The 21408-nt window shown below is 33.8% G+C and overlaps 2 protein-coding genes across 3 annotated transcripts; one reads left to right on the top strand and one right to left on the bottom strand.

Moving 5' to 3' along the window:
• Positions 1 to 1715: 1715 nt before the first annotated feature.
• On the bottom strand, positions 1716 to 16248 carry LOC105321001 (advillin). 2 transcript variants are annotated; one of them, XM_066077245.1, is made up of 25 exons: positions 15993 to 16248; positions 11875 to 11965; positions 11649 to 11723; positions 11217 to 11255; positions 10080 to 10145; positions 9449 to 9585; positions 9169 to 9271; positions 8762 to 8872; positions 8547 to 8648; positions 8192 to 8304; positions 8020 to 8098; positions 7794 to 7892; positions 7557 to 7701; positions 7216 to 7316; positions 6746 to 6970; positions 6528 to 6599; positions 6201 to 6305; positions 6014 to 6097; positions 5814 to 5869; positions 5575 to 5668; positions 4836 to 5039; positions 4425 to 4547; positions 4021 to 4092; positions 3594 to 3704; positions 1716 to 3295 (listed from the first exon to the last, which is right to left on the bottom strand). In XM_066077245.1, the coding sequence occupies exons 2-25, from the start codon at positions 11941 to 11943 to the stop codon at positions 3182 to 3184; spliced, it is 2499 nt and encodes an 832-aa protein (XP_065933317.1). In that variant the 5' UTR covers positions 11944 to 11965; positions 15993 to 16248; the 3' UTR covers positions 1716 to 3181. The 2 variants fall into 2 exon arrangements, with proteins under 2 accessions (XP_065933317.1, XP_065933318.1); XM_066077246.1 differs by lacking the exon at positions 11217 to 11255 and having other exon boundaries at positions 15993 to 16244.
• Positions 16249 to 16367: 119 nt separating this feature from the next.
• On the top strand, positions 16368 to 21406 carry LOC105321005 (uncharacterized). The gene is made up of 8 exons (XM_011419163.4): positions 16368 to 16524; positions 16655 to 16804; positions 18438 to 18530; positions 18654 to 18716; positions 19822 to 19866; positions 20060 to 20145; positions 20326 to 20401; positions 21312 to 21406. The coding sequence occupies exons 1-8, from the start codon at positions 16375 to 16377 to the stop codon at positions 21363 to 21365; spliced, it is 717 nt and encodes a 238-aa protein (XP_011417465.4). The 5' UTR covers positions 16368 to 16374; the 3' UTR covers positions 21366 to 21406.
• The last annotated feature ends 2 nt before the right edge of the window (positions 21407 to 21408 follow it).

Here is a 21408-nt window from a genome sequence, read left to right as displayed (position 1 = left end):
CAAAATTTTCAACTGTAATTGCAGTTGGTTGTGAATAATGTCAAGGTTCAAGTATAGGCAAGAATGTACAGAAAAGGACGGGGCGTACAAGGCGTTATATATCCCCCACTTGGAGCAATAAAAAAGAACTTGTTCAAATGTTAATAGAATATGTATTCTTGGCTTGTATACATTGTTTATACTATAAATTTCACGATGCATGTTAAGAGCGTGTTTTCATTCCACAAACACAAGAGACATAGGTTGCCAATTAAGCCAAATGACGTTTGGGGCCTAAATCTTGACCATTTACTGAGCTAAATTGCCATTTTTTTGGTGTGAATGGGTGTAGACTCCAACCTTAAAGTACTTTGATCAACGGATAAGTTTTCATTCTTTTTTATTATTGATTTATTAAAGTGTAGTCTAGACCCATTATGGGTCAAAATTCATGTTTTCACAAAAACTTCAAATTGTCAAATTATAAAAGTGATTCACTCAGATTGTTAATTAAGTGTCAACCTAGCTCAGTGCGATAGGTGGAGGATTTTAAACAATACCTCTTGGAAGGAAGGTGTTCGAATCAGTGGACTTTTCTTTTTAAATTCTGCGCCTTTGGTTCCTTTTGGGTAAAATATTGTTTTTCCAAATTTTTATGCAATAGATCAAGAACTATTTTGGAGAACATTTCAAACTCTTCAGATAAAGACAAAAATACATAGTGATCTAGCCCATTCCAAATAATGTTTAATACACAATAGCGCTGGCACACTTGGTGATTGTTTGAGATCACGTAAAGAAAATAAACAAAGAAATGAAAATAAGAAGAAAAGTATAAATGTATGTTTGTTGATGATCAGATAATGCAGTTCTATATCATGCATGTATTGATGCACAATTTCAAATATAAAATTCTTTTATATGAGATTTGAGATTGTTTAAATATCCGAGGTGCATGGGATTAGACAGGCATTGTCTTGATAATTTATATTATACATTGTACTAACTGGTGTATTATTTATCCTTGAAATAATGAACCTTTTTATATATTATTTACACGTAACAAGGTTATTCTCAAGATTGCCATTAAAATGTTGACATAACCAGTATTTAAAACAACAAAAATATCTTTACTGGTAAGCATGATCGATAGCAGAGAAATGTGACTGAAGAATTAAATCTTTGTTATAGTGATCATCTTTAAGCATCCCTTATCATTGCTTTGACCCCAGACTTAATTTACTTCAAGATTGTTGCAATTCATGATATACAACAAGCACTCAATAGGTGACATATAAGGCAGGTAATCAAAGGAAAGAGACAATGTTTGAACAAGGATTTTACAAAGATGTCCGCCATGAACTTCACTAGATATGTGTGTCAAGGTCACTGCATATACCTTTTACTGAAAGGCACTCTTGGTGAAGCATGAGCCAGATTGGGCCAACACTGATCACAATGGGGTCCCACAGATCAGGGCCTTAGTAACCTAAAAGCATGCTTCAGAAGCACTTATATCAACATTATGCATGATAAATGAAAATTTCCCCCAACTTCATATGGTGATATTTGAGTTTAATTACTGACAAGTCCTTAAAGGAGCTGACAAGGTTATGGCACTATGTATTACCGTATACAACATTGATTTTCCTTGGGAAACCAACACTGTATCAAACAGGACAAGTTGTGTGATGATTCCAGACTTTTGCAGATTAACATAAAAAACACAAAGGAGCCATAGGTAATAGACATTTATATAAGAAGTTCAACACATAATTGTCTGTAAAATGACAGAGACAAAGTGAAACTACATATACAGATCTAGTACAAAAAAAAATCTGGTTACAAAGATATTGATCAGAAATCTACCAACCCCACAATTTGATGGCTACAATCTTCATATATATTATTTGGAATGGAACCCCTAAAATAGCTTACATTGCACTCTAAAAGATCTAAGAAAATGAATTGCACAGACTACATACAGGTGTATATCAAAAGGAATGTATTGCTTTCTATGCAGCACTCATCTCCTACCAACGGGTATGGAAACAAAATATAATGGGAAGTTGTCACTTCATTCATTACAAGGAATGTAGATGGGAAAACATTTGCAGGCATTGTAATTTACATGTATAATTTGCATGTACATGTATATCGAATGCTTTATTAAACAAGATATGAATGGATTACATTTCTGGAAGACACTTGGCAGATCCATACACAAGCAACATGCTAGATTTAGACCAATGAGACAATCGCACTATTGAATATGTAGAGAGGCATTTGATGTATTGTACTCAGTAAATTTTACCCTGAACACTAACAATATTCATGTACATATAACAGTCTTTCTCAAAAGAATCCTTTTCAGGGTTTTTTCTTTAAATGTAAATCTGTAAATATTTTAATAGTTGTCTATAACAGTAACAATGCATATTTTTTTCATTATCATATCTTGTACCAATAATATAATACTCTTGATTAAAATATACAACAAATACCCCGATATTATGATTATTACTTATTATGTATTGTGAAATATGAATAAACTTTAGAAAAATGTAAACAAACAAACATGATAATGAAGAGAAAAGGCATCCAATAATGGATACAAAATATAATCAACTTTTAAAAAAGGAATATTAAAGTAAATAACATATTAAAGATATATCAAAAATAAACTAACAAGCAGATCCATATACTAACAGGAAAAAAAATAAACAAACAAGATCTTAAAGTTCTGAAGTTATTTGGTCACACAAAATATGTAAATAATTAATCACAACCCAATCCTTGATATGAAATATAAAGTGATATATACCAAAAATTTATTTTAAAATCTTAACAACTGTACGAAAAAATTGTAAATAACAGTTGGATAACCATGTTCATTGATCACTTGTTTCCATAAAACCTAAACTAGTTGGAATATGCATATGGTGGATTTAATTTAGTTTAAATTAAGAAATTGTGAATGTGGATTTAATTATAATCAAAGTGTCTTTTTTTTTTCAAGTACATGTGCATACACTTTACACATTGCAGCAACACCACAAAAGCAAACACAGAAACGGTTTTGATAATAATCTGTGTCAGATCTGTTTCATCTGAACGTTTGGTACAGTAACTGGTGCGTAATGCCAACAGACTACGTACATAATGAGCAATGGGATAAGTTGACTATAACTATAAAATTCAGCTAGAACAATCGGTGCTTCTTCTTCAACTCTTGCTGTTTCCAAGGTGCTTTGGTGATAAAATCTGAGTATTTCATCTTGAAAACCTTTTCAAAGTCTTCATTGCTTAGATGGATCTGTAAATAGACATCAAACCAATCAATAACAGTTACACATGAAGTTCAATTAAATCTTTTAGATAAATCTTTGATCAGAAAGAATTACTCTGATATAAGCAAATACATGTACAGTATACATAAATGCACACAATTGCTGAATTTTCTACACATAAGAAACCAAGATTTGATAAAGCATAACTGCCACAGTCAATACTTTCAGAAGGATTCACACTCTACCATGAACCCTTCAATTTTTACATGTTTGCATACGCAGTACACATGTACACGTTTTCCCCTGTTGTGACCCCTGACCTACCTCCCTACACGATGGATCAACCCCTGCTGGCAGTTCCTCGGCGGGAACAGTCAGTTCATCATAGCTGTACTTGGCCACATCCTGGAAATCCATGGAGCCATTCTCTGCTACCTGTAGTCAAAAATATCAATTGTTCAATGCCTGGATATAAATATTCATCCATATCATGTGCCAGTTTTTTTTATACTGACATGCTCTGTAGTATTTTTTTATCAAAGTACCCAGTACTAAGATTTGAAATAAGAATCTCTACATGTCCTTTATGTGAGAATTCCTTATACATATTACATTCACAGTTTTCAGGTAAGACCTTTAACTTTTAATAAGTGTTCCATATGTGAATGACAGATATGGTTCCTAACAATACGACTTACTTAAAATCTTAATTTCATTTGTACACCATTGGTTGCTTTTATTTATTACAGACCTTCTTGACAAGAGACATAGCCTCGTTTCCTTCTCCAAGCTCTTTCTTCAGCTCTTCAAATGACTTTCCTTTCTACAAACAGAAAAAATCAAAGTCAGAACTAGATGTGAATGACAAAAATCTTCATGTACATGTATATATACACTGACTTTTAAACCATAACATGGTTATAATACCGTATATCCAGTAATTTTCACGATGATCTAATTTTGCTTTTTTCGCGATCTCCTTAAAATTGGAAATAATTGAATACGCAGAAATTATATCCTGTATCATTCTCAATAAGAAACTTTTTAAATGGCATAAAAAGACTTAGGCAAATTAAAATTGTTACAGATTTTCCCCATTTTTGCAAATTTTGTGACACACTAAAAACCCCAGGATATACGGAATTGTGTACTCACACTCCAGAGATCTCTGTCCCACATTCCAAAGAAGCCTGTGAAGGTGGGAGGTTCGTAGCCTTGTTTGACTTTGTATACAGGGGTATCAGGGTCCCGGCCTGCAGGGTCTGTATTCACATACTCCTACAATTCATTTACAGATAAAAAATTATTGAATGCAGTTTTGCTAAAATGTCTCACTTCATTCAAATTGTAACATGTAATAAAAAATATAAACCCAGATGACATTGAGATGAGATATTTTACTTGAGGATAATTTTATCAAAATCATTCCCTGATTATATTTACAAAATGTACTTATTTGTAAATGCACTTCAACATATTGACCAATCTCTCTTTTTCTGCACACACAACCACATGGGTTGTCATGGTTACATACTATGGTGTTCAGATAAATGTACATGTACATACAATGGCCAGTCGTTCGGCCTCGTCTCTCTCCTGCTTGTTGGCACCCTCTCCAATCCAGACGTAGACAGTGTCCCAGACGTCCAGAATCATCACGTCATCACTGACCAGGTCCTGCTGGGTGAAGTCTGGGATCTCGTCCACCGTGAACCGCCCAGAGGCATTGGACATCTGGAACAGGCGGGCTGGGTGGTTCGTTTCCACTTCCTATAATAAGTCAATGAGTTACATGTATATTATAGCTAATCATAATTCTTAATGTCAGATGTATGGGAGGATTGTTTGTTTCTGTTCACTTCATAAACTAGTCAATAAGTTATATGTATATAGAACTGTTTGAGGCATCTATCCATTACTTAAAACATACTGTGGAATCATTATAATTCGTGGTGGCTCAATTTTCGTGGTTTTCGTGGGTAGAAAGAGTAAGTTTGCTTACTAAAACTGGAAACCAACAGATCCACGAAATTACATCCCCATGAATAAGCAAAAAACCAACAACCCACGAAATTGGCCCCCACGAATTTAAATGATTCCACAGTAAATGTCAAAGTAAGCCTGAGATTTTAGCATCAAGTGCCAAACTTTTTTCATGATTTTTACGGTATAAATGACCAAGTGATATCCCAATTTTCAATACTACTTGTGCAATTTTGAGAATTTTGTAGATTATGAATGAGTTTTATAGTTTAATACTCTCTGTAGGTTCAATTCTACCCATCACTAACATCCTGGCACTGACCTGTAGGCGCTTGTCATTGACATACTCTTTCTTGCCTCCAAGAACATTCCAGAAGTTTTCCTTCTCTTGACCTTCAAACACCATGACTGGTTCCCTGTGATACAAAATAGTTATTGTTAAATGGTATTGCACCACTGCACATGCAAGTACTTGATATAATAGACTACATGCAATTGAAGTCTCTACACAAGTATGTAACATTCTTATCATATGTTATCATTATCTTTTTTCTGATTTACCTTGGGGATCTGCTTGTGACCTTCTTGGCCATTTCTCTTTCATCCCCTGTGCTGCCCTACAATACAAAGGCAAGACCCATTAACCAGTGTTAAAGAACAAAACATTTTTTCATACACATGTTTATGTACATTTTACCAGTAAAATTTGCTATAAACAATCCAACCCAACAAATAGTATGATAGTTGTTATGTGCAATTACCTTTCCACACCAGATGAACACTTGAGTTTTGGTGAAAATAACAAATACATCATTAGTATTCAGAGAGGAAGCGTCCATTTCAACCTACAAAATAAAAGATTCAATGCCATCAGAGAATGCTTTCACATATACACTGTACATGACTTGTGTAGCCCTAGATTTAATTCAATTCAAGGTAGGTGCTCACCTGAACAGCCTTGGTGTTGAGTTGGTTGGTCCCTCTGACCTGCAGCATGTAGCTGTCTCCTGGTCCATCCGAGTTGTTCTGGCCTCCCCAGCCAGCATGTCCACCCTGATATAAACAAATCAGTGGTATCAAGTAGAAATGCAACACATTTTTCAACCTTTAATCAGCAAAACCTGAATATCTTATTGTATCCAATAGATATAATCATTTTTTTTGTCATCGTGACAACCATGATAAATGTACTACTGCATTAAACAATTTGTATGCCCTAGATTTTGAACAAGATAAAATTTATAATTAGAAAAAACAAGTGCATTATAAACTTACGGAGAAAATGATCATTTTTCCATCAAACATAGACATGAAGTGGGCTGGCTCTTTGCCTTGGACAACTCGAACCTGCAAATGTATGTAATATATATAAGTACCCTAAGTACCTGTATTTTTGAAATTATTTATATGTATAAGTACATGTAACTCCTTGACCAGTGTTTGAGCACAAATAACTGAAATACAATGTATCTATCTGTTCGGTAGTTATGTACCTGAACTGCAGCCCCTCCCAGCTTATCGTCCAGTTCCACGGCCTTCAGGGCGGAGGTTCCTTTCTCGTCGGTGGTGGACTTGAGGCCCTGCCAGTAGTAGATCACATGGTTGTCCTTCCCTGCCACCTTGTACGTATACTGAATGACGTAGCAGTCACCAGCAAAGAACTGGCCCATGTACTGGGAATGGATGGGCTCCAGATCAAAGTCCTTCACTCGCCAGACCTACAGGTACACAGCAAAAGCTTTCACAATGAATATCAGAGACTTACAAACTCAAAACATTAGATCTATATATAGTCCTTCACTCAAAAGATCCACATGTAATACATAGGAAAAGCAATTAACTTTCCAAGATCTAGTTTATTTATCTAACAAAAGACCAAAATATTTGTACTCACAACTTTAGATTCTGGTTTTTTCTGAAAATTAAATCCATTAAAATAATCTCCAATAAAAGTTGTACAAACCTCCACGCGACCGGATCCATCATCAAACATCTGTGTCTCGGCAGCCAGTTGTTGGTTAGAGTGAAGAGTAGAGGCATCAAACTTAGTCTGAATAGTTTTGGCTGAAAGAACACACAGTAAGCAAATGTAAAAAAAAAACACCAAAACAACACAAAAACAACGTGTATCAACATTAAAAAAGATGTCTCCAAATGTTGACAGGTGGAAAGCCAGTAAAGACAGTAATCAAAAGTAAACAAACAAATTATCAACACTGTTGTGTATCACCATTATTAAAGATGTCTCAAATTGTGGACAGATGAATAGCTGATTAGAAGACTTAGTAGACAAAAGAAGCTTACCGACTCTGTTTCTGCTGTAGACTTTGCCAGTGATGGGGGGCTGAGGCCAGTCTCTGAAGAGACATTTGAAATCTGAGGGCTCCCCTCCCTCCACCACCCGCGTCACACTGGTGCTAGTGGGCAGGTTCTTCTTCTTAATGAAGCCCTGCAGAGGAAAAAGTGGTCCAGCCAAATGAAAGATATCAGATCAGATCAAGTTTTACCGTTTTTGTCAGCTCCACCATCATTCATACTCACCAGGGCATTTCTCATTGCCTCAGATCTTTCCTTTTTGGATGATTTTTTCCCAATCCATGCCCAAATACCAGCGCTGCCATTGTCAATGATGTAAGATTCCTAAAAAAATTCCAAACATACCAGTAAATGTTTTACCTCTAGAATCAAACAAACTTTGTCACTATGTTGTATACTGGTAGGGCTTTGTGAATCTAGATCACTGGTCAGTATTTGGACTGAGACTTACTGATGAATCCAGATCAGCCTTCAACAAAGGTCCTCCCTTGACCTCTGAGACCTTCAGGGTGCCCTCATCTTCAGAACAACTGAAAGGTCAAAGATCAAAGGTTAATCAATAAAATACACAATCTAAAAAATATAACTTCAAACACCCCAAGAGAGCAACGTGACAGACTTACACGTAGAGTTTGAGCTCACTGCTGCTCCTTCTCTCAGCGACCTCATCAGCTCCACCCTCCTCTTTGGATTTAATCTGATCTTTGGAACTCAAAGGCAAGTGTTTGTCAAATTCCTGGAACAAGACAAGTATCTCACATTAAAAATATTCATGCTTACAGACTTTTATTTTGATCTCAATCATTATATCATTTAAAAGGTCTATGTATTCTATGAGACTCATTCATTGAAAAAAGGGCAAAAAAAAGAACAAGAAAAATTATGTTTACGGATTGAATATGCATGTACATGTATTAGGATTAATGTATCTTCTTATACATTTATCTTTTATAAATGTTAGATTGGCAATGATGTTACCTCAAATTCTTCTTTTGTCATTTCTTTCTCTTGTTCATCCTCTACTACAACAATATTGGCTTTTCCTCTCTCATCTCTCAACTGACGGGCATGTTCCAGCGCCTGAAAAAAGTTCAACATTATTCTACAGCTTCTTGTAAAGCTAGAATATCACAGTCTTTTTATTTCTTTTCCAAATGATATTTTTCCTGAGGAAAATGCCGACAATTTCTGACCTTGATTCTCTCCGTACGGCTAGCTTCCTTTCCGACCCACACAAACAGAACCACCCCTGTGTCCAAGATGAATGCATCGCCATGGTTCATGGAGGACCAGCCAATTTGTGTCTAAAAATTATAATCTCTATTTCAGAATTCAGTTGTTTTCACAAATTATGTCAAATAGCCAGAATTTTTAAATAAAAAAAAAAATTGCGTATTACATGGACAATACACATGTAGTTATTATGTATGTGTAATTAATAAATTGGGATCTGATTACTCTAATGTGAATAAATTGATAATAAAAAAAAAATCTACAAGTGTTGTAAAGGTAGAATGGTTATTGCTCAAATATTCCACATCAACAATACTGGATTATTATATGCATCAGTAAAGTGCTATGGTTGTGTGATTTTCTTCACCTCTGATACTCTGACATGGTGTTTTCCTTTGACATGTAAAAGCCTCTGCTTAAATGTGTGTTCCACATGGTTAAACCCGGACTTGTGACCTCCATCAGCATACCTACAAAACACCAAAAACTTATAATCACAAAATACGACTCCACCTTAAGGCTCTGCCATTTATGTCATCTATTCTACGTATGACAATTTACATATCTAATTGTTAAAATGTTTGCTTCTCACTCATATTAACTGGTTTTCAAATGAAAAAAAAAATACTCATAATTATTGTGAATACCTGACTCCTCCTTTAGACTTGAAGTAATTGAGGAAGCCTTTGGATTCATGACCTTCGACCTCTCGGTGTTGAACAGGTGCCCCTCCCAGGTAATCATCCAGTTCCACAGTCTTGTATGCTGCCACACCAGCTTCATCCTTTTACATACAAACAGCAATACATGTAAATACATCTACATTTCAAACTAAATACCCGGTAGTTTAAAGAGTTATACACATGTTATTCTTATATGTAGTAATACACTAAGTACAATTGGGGGGGGGGGGGGGTGGGGGGGGAGATAAACACAGCTTTAATCAATCTTTTTTTCAAAGATTCAGAATTTTTTTTTTTTATTCTGAAATAAATGTTCAAAAGGATTAGAAGAATTTTGCCTAGAAGTCATGCATGTTCAAGCATTTAACCTTGTGCATTGTTTATTATTCTCATCACATCCTCACTATCTGTTCCAGTAATGAACGCTATTTATACACCTGGAATAGGTCATTGTTCTATGTAATCTTGTTACACTTTTGCAGTTTTCTAGGGTTACAGAGACATGTCCAAGTTCTTAGGGAGGGTCGGATATCATTAATGAGTTAGCCTGACACAACCTCAGGTAAAACAAACTCTGATAAGATGTAAATCATACCTGTGTTGTCTCGGATCCTAGCCAGAAGTGAATGTTAGCATCTAGGCTACCCTTAATTTCCTTAATCTGAAATCAAACAAAGCTAGGCATTTCAAAAATTACAGTCACTTTTATTCCATGTACCATTTTAAGAATTTTGAGAACCAGTGCTTATAGAAGTCCAGACGATTTAAAAATAGAGAACCAATATACAAGATTACTGTATTTCACTAATGTAACTGAGGCAAAAACATTTAAGCAAAATGTAATATAAAGATTGCACAAAGAGTCTATACAAAGCACACAGTCTAAAGCATTCTCATGCAACAGGTAGAATTAAATGTGTCATTTGTTTCTCGCAATGTTTAAATATTTCCTGTGCTACAAGTCAAAACTGAAAAGTTCAAACAAGCACTTTACAATTGGACAACACCCATCCAGTCCATGGAAAGATCTCAAGCAGCAAGTCAAAGCAAGAGTGTGCTTTATTTCTACTCAACAGAAGTTGCCCTCAAGTAAATATAAATGTGTTTGTGAAACCAAGATATAAAGCATTTTGATCTTATTCAAATACAACTAATCTACCTTAAGCAAATAAAACAAAGCACTAAAAAGTCATTATTTGATATCTGAACATCAACAAAATATGAGGCGTCTCACTATTGCTGATTGCGTGTATAGTCAAAATAAAATGAAGAATGTGCTCTGATGTACAGATTTCATTTAAGAACCCAAGGAAGTCTAAAAAATAGGTACTAAACAAATTCTGTAAATGAACTCAACAGCTTGCATCAGACTGGAACATTATATTTGATTTACTTCCTGCTTGGGTATGCAGACAGATACAAGAATTCACGGTATATATCAAACAATTATTCTGCCATTGCACAACCATCAATCACAGCAAAAGATGCATGCATTTAAAAGGAATTAACATAAGCATGCAATTCACACTGCAGCAGCCAGTCACAACATCCGGTACATTCTACATATCCACTCAGAAGCATGCTCAAATCGGCGAGCCTGAATTCGCCTGAGTGACCTGAGATTCAGCCCTCATTCAGGGGTTAAGCTTTATAGTGAGGTTTGGCCCCCTGCAATAGGGGTACAAGCTTTGGCCATAGTGAGGCTACATAACACTAGGCTTGATTGATATACCTTGATGTTAACACCCTTCAGGTCTCCCTCTTCTGATAACTGGTTTGTGTAACAATGTAAATTTATTTATTGTATCTCAATGCAACAGCTAATTTACAATCTACTACTAAATACTGACATACATGTAATACAATGAAAAGTCTTGAAAATAATTGGCACATGGACAAAAGATTTTATCTCAAACCAACAAAAGTTAAAGAAAAAGAGGAGAAAACCTTGATGTAGATTTAAGATATAAATGTGCCTTTAAACAAGTTTAAGAATAGATATCAACATTAAAATAACATAATAGATATATTCTTACTGTAATTCTATATACAACAGCAATCAAAAAATTGTTGCATATTGACCATGTTTTTGCTATTACTGACCAAAATAATTAAATTTGCTCAAATACATAGAGGAAAACTAAAAACAAAATGTCCAACTTACAGAGAGGATGATGTAGGAGTCACCTTTGTAGAAACTGCCGTATTGCTCTCGTGGAACAGCCACTACTTTCATGTCCTGAAATCATAGCATAATATATGTAATTCTTAAATCATTTTACCAAAGAAATTACGGATAATAATTTTCTTACTAAATATCAGATATCAAGAATAAAGTGCTTATAAAGCATTGTACAAAATGAATACAATTATAAGCAGTGATGACATACCTCTATCCTCCATATGTAGAACCCAGACCTGCCTTTCTGGACACTTCGAAATGCTGGATCCACGTTCATTGTGTACAGGTTCCAACTTTACCTGATAAACCAATGGCAGAAAAAGGCATTAAATACCAGAAATAAGGTACTTTAGTAATCTCCAGTTTACATGAACCCTTAACCATTATGTTCATAATGTAATGCTATCTCTTATACACTGTAGCACTAAAAAGACGTTCTAATCAAGTCTCATTCTATTATATATGTCTTCAGTCTTGCAAAAAGATAATGTCAGTGAATAACATAAGCATTTCAACAAAACAATTATCATGTTACATCTTCATCCTTTTTAAATAACTTGTGTCAAGTATGAACATTTAAATACTGTAAATTCCTAATTAAACATGAGGAATTAATATCCGCGTAAAATCAGGAGAAGCCTGTCTCGCGAATTTTAAAATCTCGCTTTTAATTTTCGAACATATGTTAACTACAAGAAACTATGATAAAGTTTTGAAATTCGTGATCTTATGTTCTCGCGACTTGATGGAAAACCATTGAATCGCGGAATTAAGTACAATGTACACGCGTAAAACAAGGAATCTACAGTAGGATTTTCTTCCAGACTTTTTTAGTTTCTTTTGGTTTTTTTGTTTGTTTGTTTTGTTTTGTTTTTTTTTTTTTTGGGGGGGGGGGGGGGGGTGTAACTAAATCCAGTAGTTCATGTCCATCAATGATTTGTAAACTCCCGATATATTCTGCCATTGCTTTTCATGATCAACAACTTGAATCCCCTCCCTATGTAGAACAGAAAAGTGCTTGTTGGTTGTTTTTTTAATCCTCTCACCGGGATCTGGCCATGGTCCCCTGGTTGACAGTGTTTAAGAGCCGTTACTATAACATCATGATATGATTAACCATCAATAATAGACCTGTCACTGCCCTGACATAACTGTCCTACACTGCATTCCTCGTCATCTCATCTTGTACGAGGGTGTCAGGATTTAAAAGCTAGGGTCTGATTTTCCTGTCTATTGATACACATGAGTGATTTTGGCCTATGGGACAATTTGGGTGGGTTTGGATCATAAACAAACAGATCTATTGATCTCTTATTCATGGTTACTCATTGAACAAAGTTGTGTATATTCATCTTTATAGTTTCTTCATGTATGCACATTCTTTAAAATCAATGTTTCATTTGTAACGATTAATGTACATATTCATTATGTAAATTTATGTAGAGTAATCTGTTGTTTATAGACCATTAAATCTACCATAGTATAATGCAGTTAAAAAAAACCCTAGTACTTCTTTAGACTGCTTGCTACAATTTTTACAATTAAGGTGTATATATTACAATGAGCTACTGTAACAGAGGTATGGCTCAGGCGTAATGGGACCAGACCATTGCAGAGAATGAAATAACTGTCTCAAAAAATGACAAACACTAGCATTCAAAAGCTTATATAAACACACTAGTAACTTGTCATAACACTAAACAACTGTAAGTAGGTTGAATGTTTTTAAAGCCCAATACTTTCAGAGAAATGGGCTTACTGTATTGTACGATTTTAAGAAACCCTATCCAATCTTCCCCCAAACTGGCAGTTTTTTTAAACATTCTTTAGTTATTTTAAGCATTTGAAAAAGTAAAATATGAAAATACTTCAATATTCACACTTCTGAAAGATTTTAATCATGGATTCACAATAACATACATTAATCACTGAATTTGAGAAATTTTAGTCAACAACTATTCATGCTTTCCATTCATCGACACAGTCTAGTTCTTCACATCTTTTCTTTAAACATCTGCATTCATTGCACACAGAATTTTAATTTAACTCAATTTACAAGCAACCTGATTGATATCTGACTTCTTGTATTTCAACTGCCAGTAAATGCATTGACTTGCCTTATAAGGTGATATACAGCCATAACTTAACAAACAAGTGATATTGAGGAAAGAGAAAGTTTTTGGTTTTAGTCATCTTGTCAATCTTCTATAAATCTGGCCAACCTTCTACCCAACATAAGGAACTCCATTCATGTTCTGTCACTTCTGACAGTTTTGTGGGGGCACTTTATGGCTGATGTACAGCCAATTATTCGTTGTAGCACACTAGAAATCTCATTTAGTAAGAATACATGCCGTTTATCAAATAGCAAATCACTCCAATTCATTTAATTCCTCCTAGGGCTATGCTTTTTATCAATATGTGAAATAGGCAGATCAATCTACCATAAGTTTATAGCTGGATTACAACAAAATCTCAGGGAAAATCAACATGTACCTAAAATATTTTCCTTGTTCTATGTCAAATACTTCAATTTTGAAGTGAATCCATTATCACTATATCTATGCAACCAACATTTAAAAGTGTATATGATGGTTGACAAACTTCTCTTGAGGTTGAATATATTTAAATGTCAGCAGTTTCACACACGTCCTTGAGACTTCAAATCTATGTCAAAAGCACATCAAATAGCTACATTCAGATTTTGGCAGGGATGCTTCTACAGTGTCTTTCTTTTTTTTTCCATACAATTATTTTTCTTTTCAATCTAATCATTTTAACTCCTTCAATTCATGTACAATCATTAATTACAATGACGGCCCTACAATAGTATTTTTACTACGCATTCCTAAAACCAATCATGCATGCAGTCTGATGATTGATTCTTTACAGGTAAGTCTCCAAACTCCAAAGCCACTCCTACCCACAGAAAATACAAAACAAAATACCGGTTTACAAAGATGGACGAATTCCAATAGTGTTTACCGGTAACTCGTAATCTAATCACTCAAATGCATTTATCAGTGAGCATAATAGACTTAAGCTAGTAACATACCAGTACATGTATTTTCATAAATTCTGCTTTGACCAAATACAGTTATTCTAGTGATGAAATTGAAACAGGAAATAGGAATTTCATGATCTTTGACCATAAAGTAAAACAGAATGACATTACATTTTCATACAGAAGTGAAATGTATATATAGTTACATGTATATATCAAATACATAAGTCATTCAACACTGACCATTATTATAATTTTGTCAGTGGGCTTGAGCTGTCTACAGATTAACAGTTACAACTAACAAGGTATCGGATTGAGTCATCCTTTGTCTTGTTTTTTTCATGTCTAATAAAGCACTGGTGTATATCATGTTTCTCCAAAGACATACACAGAAAATAGATAACTTACATGTTTCACTATACCTACAATACGCCTTCACATTCTCTTTAATACAAAAAACAAAATAAACGTAGAACTTGGAAAATGACAGTAGATATCTATTGCAATTCCAGTACATTAATTAGAAGAAGGGGTACTAAAGGGATGTGCAAAAATGCACTCATCATCCTCATGGAAGAATAGTACCAAAAAAATCTATACAAGGCATATGCTTCATTTTCTATGGTTGACATTGCCTTGTTTATATTTGTACAGTATTGTTATATTAGTGAATCAATCTAAAATTTATTGATATTATTTGAAATAACAGACAATTTTATAGATATTTAACAAGAGACAACATACTTTACAAATTGTGTGTGGATGTTTTCAATCAAAAGTCCATGCAGTTTTGTAAATTTAAAATTATTACATACATTTTTTATGAAAGCATATTGCAATAAAATCACACAAAACAATGTGAGGAAATACATTATATGCTGACCAATTATCATGCAACAAATGAACATAACCTCCTCCAGAAATGGTATTTTGAAATATTCTCACAGGTATACCGGCTACTTTAAATTCAAAATACTTTTGTTACTGGGTGTGAAGAAGTGGCCAGTACAGCATGGGAAGACGAAAGAAATGTAGTTTCACTTCTTATAGACTACAATCAGTACTTTAATCAAATGTATAAAATACACGCCACTGATGCTGCAGAAAATGTATAATTGACTCTTATCATATAGAGGGCAGAATGGACACAGGCGTGACACAAGCACAGTGCATCGCTTATGTGTAAACAACGCGCAGCGGTCCTTTGATTTCCCATTTCTACAGGTCTTGTGGACAATAGTGCATGTAATATACAATAAAATCGACAGAATATATTGGAAACAGATCAATGAAATCAACAGATAAAAGAATCGTGTACTTACTTTATCCACAAACCGGTCCAGGTAGAATTAAAAATTCTAGTTATCGAACTTGTGCTACCGTAAAGGTATGTATGATAAAAATAGCCCGAGACAGTCCCGCATTGGAATATGTTAGCGCTATGTGATTGGCTGGCCATCGATTAAATGCGACAGGTGTGAAAAGCAGACGATGACTAACGTTTCCTTCAAAGTCAAGAAGAAACTATTCAAGAAACCTTTCTAAATAGGCCTCCGCTGAAAATAAACTCCATTAATTGTTTAGTTATGAACCAACTATAGTACTTCTTGAAATGTTCATTTGAGAAAGCGTTTGATAAAAATTTGACACTTTCACAAAACCGGATAAATTAAACGCTGTGTGAACGTAAAAGACGAGCATGAAATGAACTTTGAAATTCCGAACACTGTGACGTACTTTGTCTATGACGTCACAAGCTATCATAGTAGTCAAGGGAAAATTCACAACTTTCATAAGATGGATAAAGAAAACATTTCCCCAGAAGATATGGTTGTAGAGTTCTACACCCAAGTGGTAAATTATTATAAAAGTTTACATGCTTACTTAGACCTATCATTTCGTTAAGATAATATATGAACATTGAATAATGATTATTCTTGGAAACCCATTACTTTTGATGTTATTTTTTAATTTTTTTCAAAAGAATGCCTTCCAAGTTTTGGCAAAGAAAATGGATGCGTACCTATCAACCATTATTGCCATGAAGAGGGGGATGTCGGGAGTAACTAACGCCCTGTTACTGTTTTGTGGCACAGATTGGCCGGGAATGGACCATTTCAAGTCTCTTCTAAAAGTCAGGAATACTACTTCACAGAAATTTTTAATACTTTTTATTTGCAGTTTTATAATATGCATGAGCACAATATGTTTGTCCTGTTACAACACGCTTTAAAAAAATCACATAATTTGGAGAAAAAAAACTTAGTGCGTTAAATATGGAACAAAGTCAAAACTATTTGGGAAAAAAATTAAAGCGCATCGATATTTTCGATATTAACGCCGTTTGAATCTTGACAGGGTTCGGTCGAAATTCTTGAGACTTTCGAATATGATAAATAACTATTTTATGTAGCTTAGTTCAGCTCAATGTGACATTGAACAGAGATCCCATTGTATTTTTAGCCAACTTGAGAGGCAGTTTTTCGATGAAAATTTTTTTCTCATAAGCTAATGTAGTTTTACAATTTACATATAAAGAATTTACTGATATGTAGTTATTAAAATAGGCCTAAGATATCTTCTGCATCGCTTAGTCGTCAACTGCACATCAATTTTTTAGTATTTTTACTCTGTATGTTTGCATCAAATTTTCTGATCTTTCACATGGTTCAAAACATTGGGCCATATATACCAGAAACAAAAATGATTAGATTTTATGCTATGAAGATCGTGCAATTTCTGGCTTATATATCAATTAACTTCTTTATCATAAAGTTATAGATAAACATGATGAATATACTTAAATTATATATGACATACACAATATATGATATATAATTTCATATTAATGTAATGTGCATGTCCGAGTGCTAATTTTAGTTGACGAAACTTTGTAGCTGTTTATGTAATTATTACTTCTTATAATGAATGATTCATTTGGTTAGAATTTGAGAAAAGGATTTCTGCTTGAACACCTACAGTTTTGGGCATCATCTGTACTTTGGGAGAAACTTTTGTTTGGCCAGTTCTTTATTTCATATATATTTTATTTCATAAGGACTGGCGTTTACTTTATTTACAGCAAAACTATTGCCCTCTTTCGGTTCTTTTAAGTTCACTCTACAGTTTGCCAAAAGTTAATGGAAATTGCTTTGATATGTATAAGAAGATATGATATGCTATAGGGACCAAGATATTATATGTGCTAGGGACCAAATTTTTCAGGTAATCAATTTGAATAATGTATCAAAATACATTGTTTCCATGATTAAAAAAAATGTTGATGTACACTCATAGCTCACTTTATTTCTAAAGTGCGTTGATTTGGGTCGAAATTTAACGCACTTTGATTATATTTTTTTCAATTATTATAATAATAAAGCTACACAAGACTGGTGCATGTATACTCGATATATATTATTTAAAAGACAGTTTGAAAATAATGACCATGTTACTGTATAAGACTTTGTTTTTGAGAGTTTTCTTTTTTAAATAGATATTTCCAATTATAATAATTCTCATTTCCGTATAACACGTGTTTCAAAACTATTCTAATGTATGGCAAAGAGTGCAAGTCGAATCTGCTTTAATCAATATAAGATTTAAAATCTTTAAAAAAATTACATTAGAAAACATTTTTATAAAATGGGTTTGTTTCAATGAAATATATATATGAAAAAAGAAAGAATTAATTGACGTACTTTGGCACGTGACTGTACATGTTCATTGCAGCGTTATATATACGTTTATACATTTTTTACCTTCAGGATCTGGACGACTCTTGGGATTTATTGGAGAAAGATGTCAGCAGACTTGGTGATGGGTTCCAGGATTTCGCAGACAAGTTCTATGTCATCTTGGTGAGTGCCTATATGTTCTTCTAGGATACTCAGTTAAATTATGATGCTTTAATCTCTTTATAAGCTAACACAGACAGTATAATACATATTCAATCATCTGGTGTATAATTGTGTATGGTGTAGGATTTACGTGTGAAGATCGAAGAAGGAACCCAGGCATTGCGTCATTATCGGCGGGAAGCTGAGGTAAACAGATTCACTTTTCAGGCTTATAATCATTTATTTTGTCATATATAACTGTATGAACTATTCTAAACCGAAAAGGATCACTTGTATATAACAAATGAATTGGCCTATAGGGTATTGCAGATAAAACAAAAACAAGCTCTCTTACACCAAACATGCAGTGGTTAAGTGTTACACAGAGGATCATGCATTATGCAAAAAACACTCTTTGTGTTTTACAAAAAGTTTTTGGATTTCCGTTCCACTTCTAGATTTTAGGCCAGTAAACTCTTAGGTTCTAGTTCTCATAATGTAAAGTGATTGAAAAAAAAATTCACAGTTTGTCCGAGCAGTATGAGTTATGAACGCTTTTTTTACTTTATTATCTTTAAATTTTATTTCCAGTTTAATACCTTCTTTAGTATGAAACATGTACTTTACGAGTATATGCGTTTATATACAACTATGGACACATTAGCAACTATCAAAATATCGCAAGACGCGATTTTGAAGGTCGTTTTATGCTTTTTTTTATTCTACTGAAAACATTATAACACAAAACTAGTATCCTTTTAAAAATAAGGAATATATTATTTTACTTCATTCCCGTATATGATCATAATTACGATGATTATGCCGTGTTGATCACAATGATGTTAAAATCGGGTATTTATTTGCCTTATATCTCATTCAGTTTTGAACATGATAATTCAAAATTTATGAAACAGATCCATATCTGCAAGAAGAAAACATTCATTTGCTTTAATCAGAAGCAACGTTTTTACATTTTTTATGAACTTGTTTATTTAACAACGATTGACAAGCATGTTCTTATATTAATGTTTCTCGTTGGTACGGATGTTTTACGCGATGTGGTCCTTATAATGTGGGAGGATAACGCAAAATTTGCGATATTTTTTCAAAACGTGCATGATATTTTCTGTAGTATATGTAAATTTGGCAGTAAAGAACCTGCTAATCCCTTTAGTGTACATGCGTCATTTTACAACTAATTTCTTTGGAGATGATACATTTATAACTTCGGAAAAAGGCATTGGTGTAAGAAATGCTAATTTTAATAATATAGTTATTGTTTAGCTTAATCTTTTTCCATTTTTTAACATAGAAAATGAAGAAAAATAAGCAGAAATCCCAAAACGAGAGAGACGAGGTATGTATTCAAAATTCTAGTACTACATTGGACTTATCTATAGCACTTTTAATTTGATCATATTTTTCAAAACACACGAATTTGAAAAAGTGTTGTTTTTTCGCTCAATTAAAACAAAATTGGTACCCTATAATTTTTAAAAATCGTTAAAAATATTCTGTTATCTAAAATCTTCATTAAATACCGATGACAGTTTGCGAGGATGAGCACACAGAAGGAGCGAGAACTGAAAGAGATGAGGAGGAAGCTTGAGGTGGACGTCAACGAGCTGTGTAAAACGTGAGTCACCCAGCATGATGTCCTCATCGTCACTTACACATTACAACTCTATATACTTGCATAAATGTTCCTGTTTAATACCCACATCAATCGTGTAAAATATATTTTAAAATAGTTTCTTAGAGTATTTAGGCATCTAATCTACTTGACGTTTAATTTTAAAATATATTTGTATTCCAGGCAGAGAAATTTCATCATTAACCAGTTTCGAAAATTCTTTGAGGTCCACGGTACATTTTGTCGAGATTTCCAGGAGGTAAAACATAGTTTTATTTGTATAATATAGGTATAGCTAGTTCTGGACAATGCTGCAACACAAAATAATTGCAAATATATTCATAAAATAAAACAATAAATCGGCATGAATCTACTAGTAAAAATTTCCTGTGAAATGAGCAAATTTACACAGTATTTCGTTATGAACTATTATCATGTAGAGGGATTTCAGAGGAGTTGCGCTGACGAAAACAGGACGGATGACAAACTTAACGGTTCTAAAGGAGTAAAAGTCAAACAATAATTTATTTCATACAAATAATTAAAGCTACAGCTAGGGTATGGAAACCTTGTTTACTACAAAGGTTTTAAAGTTTTAGAGGAGTATGTACACTAGGTGTCACTGCAGTTATTCCATAAAAAGATTCTCGTCAAACCATGGCTGAAGGCTGAATAATTCCCAAATTCCCCTTTGAACTTGGGGTGTTTTTGCCCTGGACAGGAGCTGGTTTCTTATTAGACGAAAAACAATGTGTAAGATGTCTGACTATTCCAGTTTTGTAACAATGCGAGGTCATTTGGATTCTTGATGCGTGTTGTTTCCAGAGGACATGTGTAACTTCGACGTAAACAAAGTCTCAATGCCTTGCTGGATGCTCCCGTGTTTTTTTACTACTACTTGTAAATGAAGTATTGTTAAAAAATGTCAAAAGGATTTTCCCCTCGTGTTCGTTTTAATTTTTTATCTGTTTCTAAATTTGCGCAATTTTGGTAAGAATATACAGTATAATAAATTTAATACTGTAGTGACACCTGCATATTAGGACAGGTACATTAACTAAAAGTTCAAAGGGGGCATAACTCTCAGGAAAAAAATAAATCAAATTTTCTTACATATATGGAAAAAAAGCAATAATCAGTTATTGACACATTTTATTTCATCATTTCAGATTGAGGGAAAACTCCTGGACTCCCTGGTAAACTTTTATCCTAAGAGGAAGTGAATTATCGATAGAGATTGTCAATAAATGATTTTTGCAGCGTACA

Source organism: Magallana gigas, chromosome 2, assembly GCF_963853765.1.
Source record: "Magallana gigas chromosome 2, xbMagGiga1.1, whole genome shotgun sequence".
NCBI classification, from domain to species: Eukaryota; Metazoa; Mollusca; class Bivalvia; order Ostreida; family Ostreidae; genus Magallana; species Magallana gigas.
This window is presented reverse-complemented; position numbering and strand designations above follow the sequence as displayed.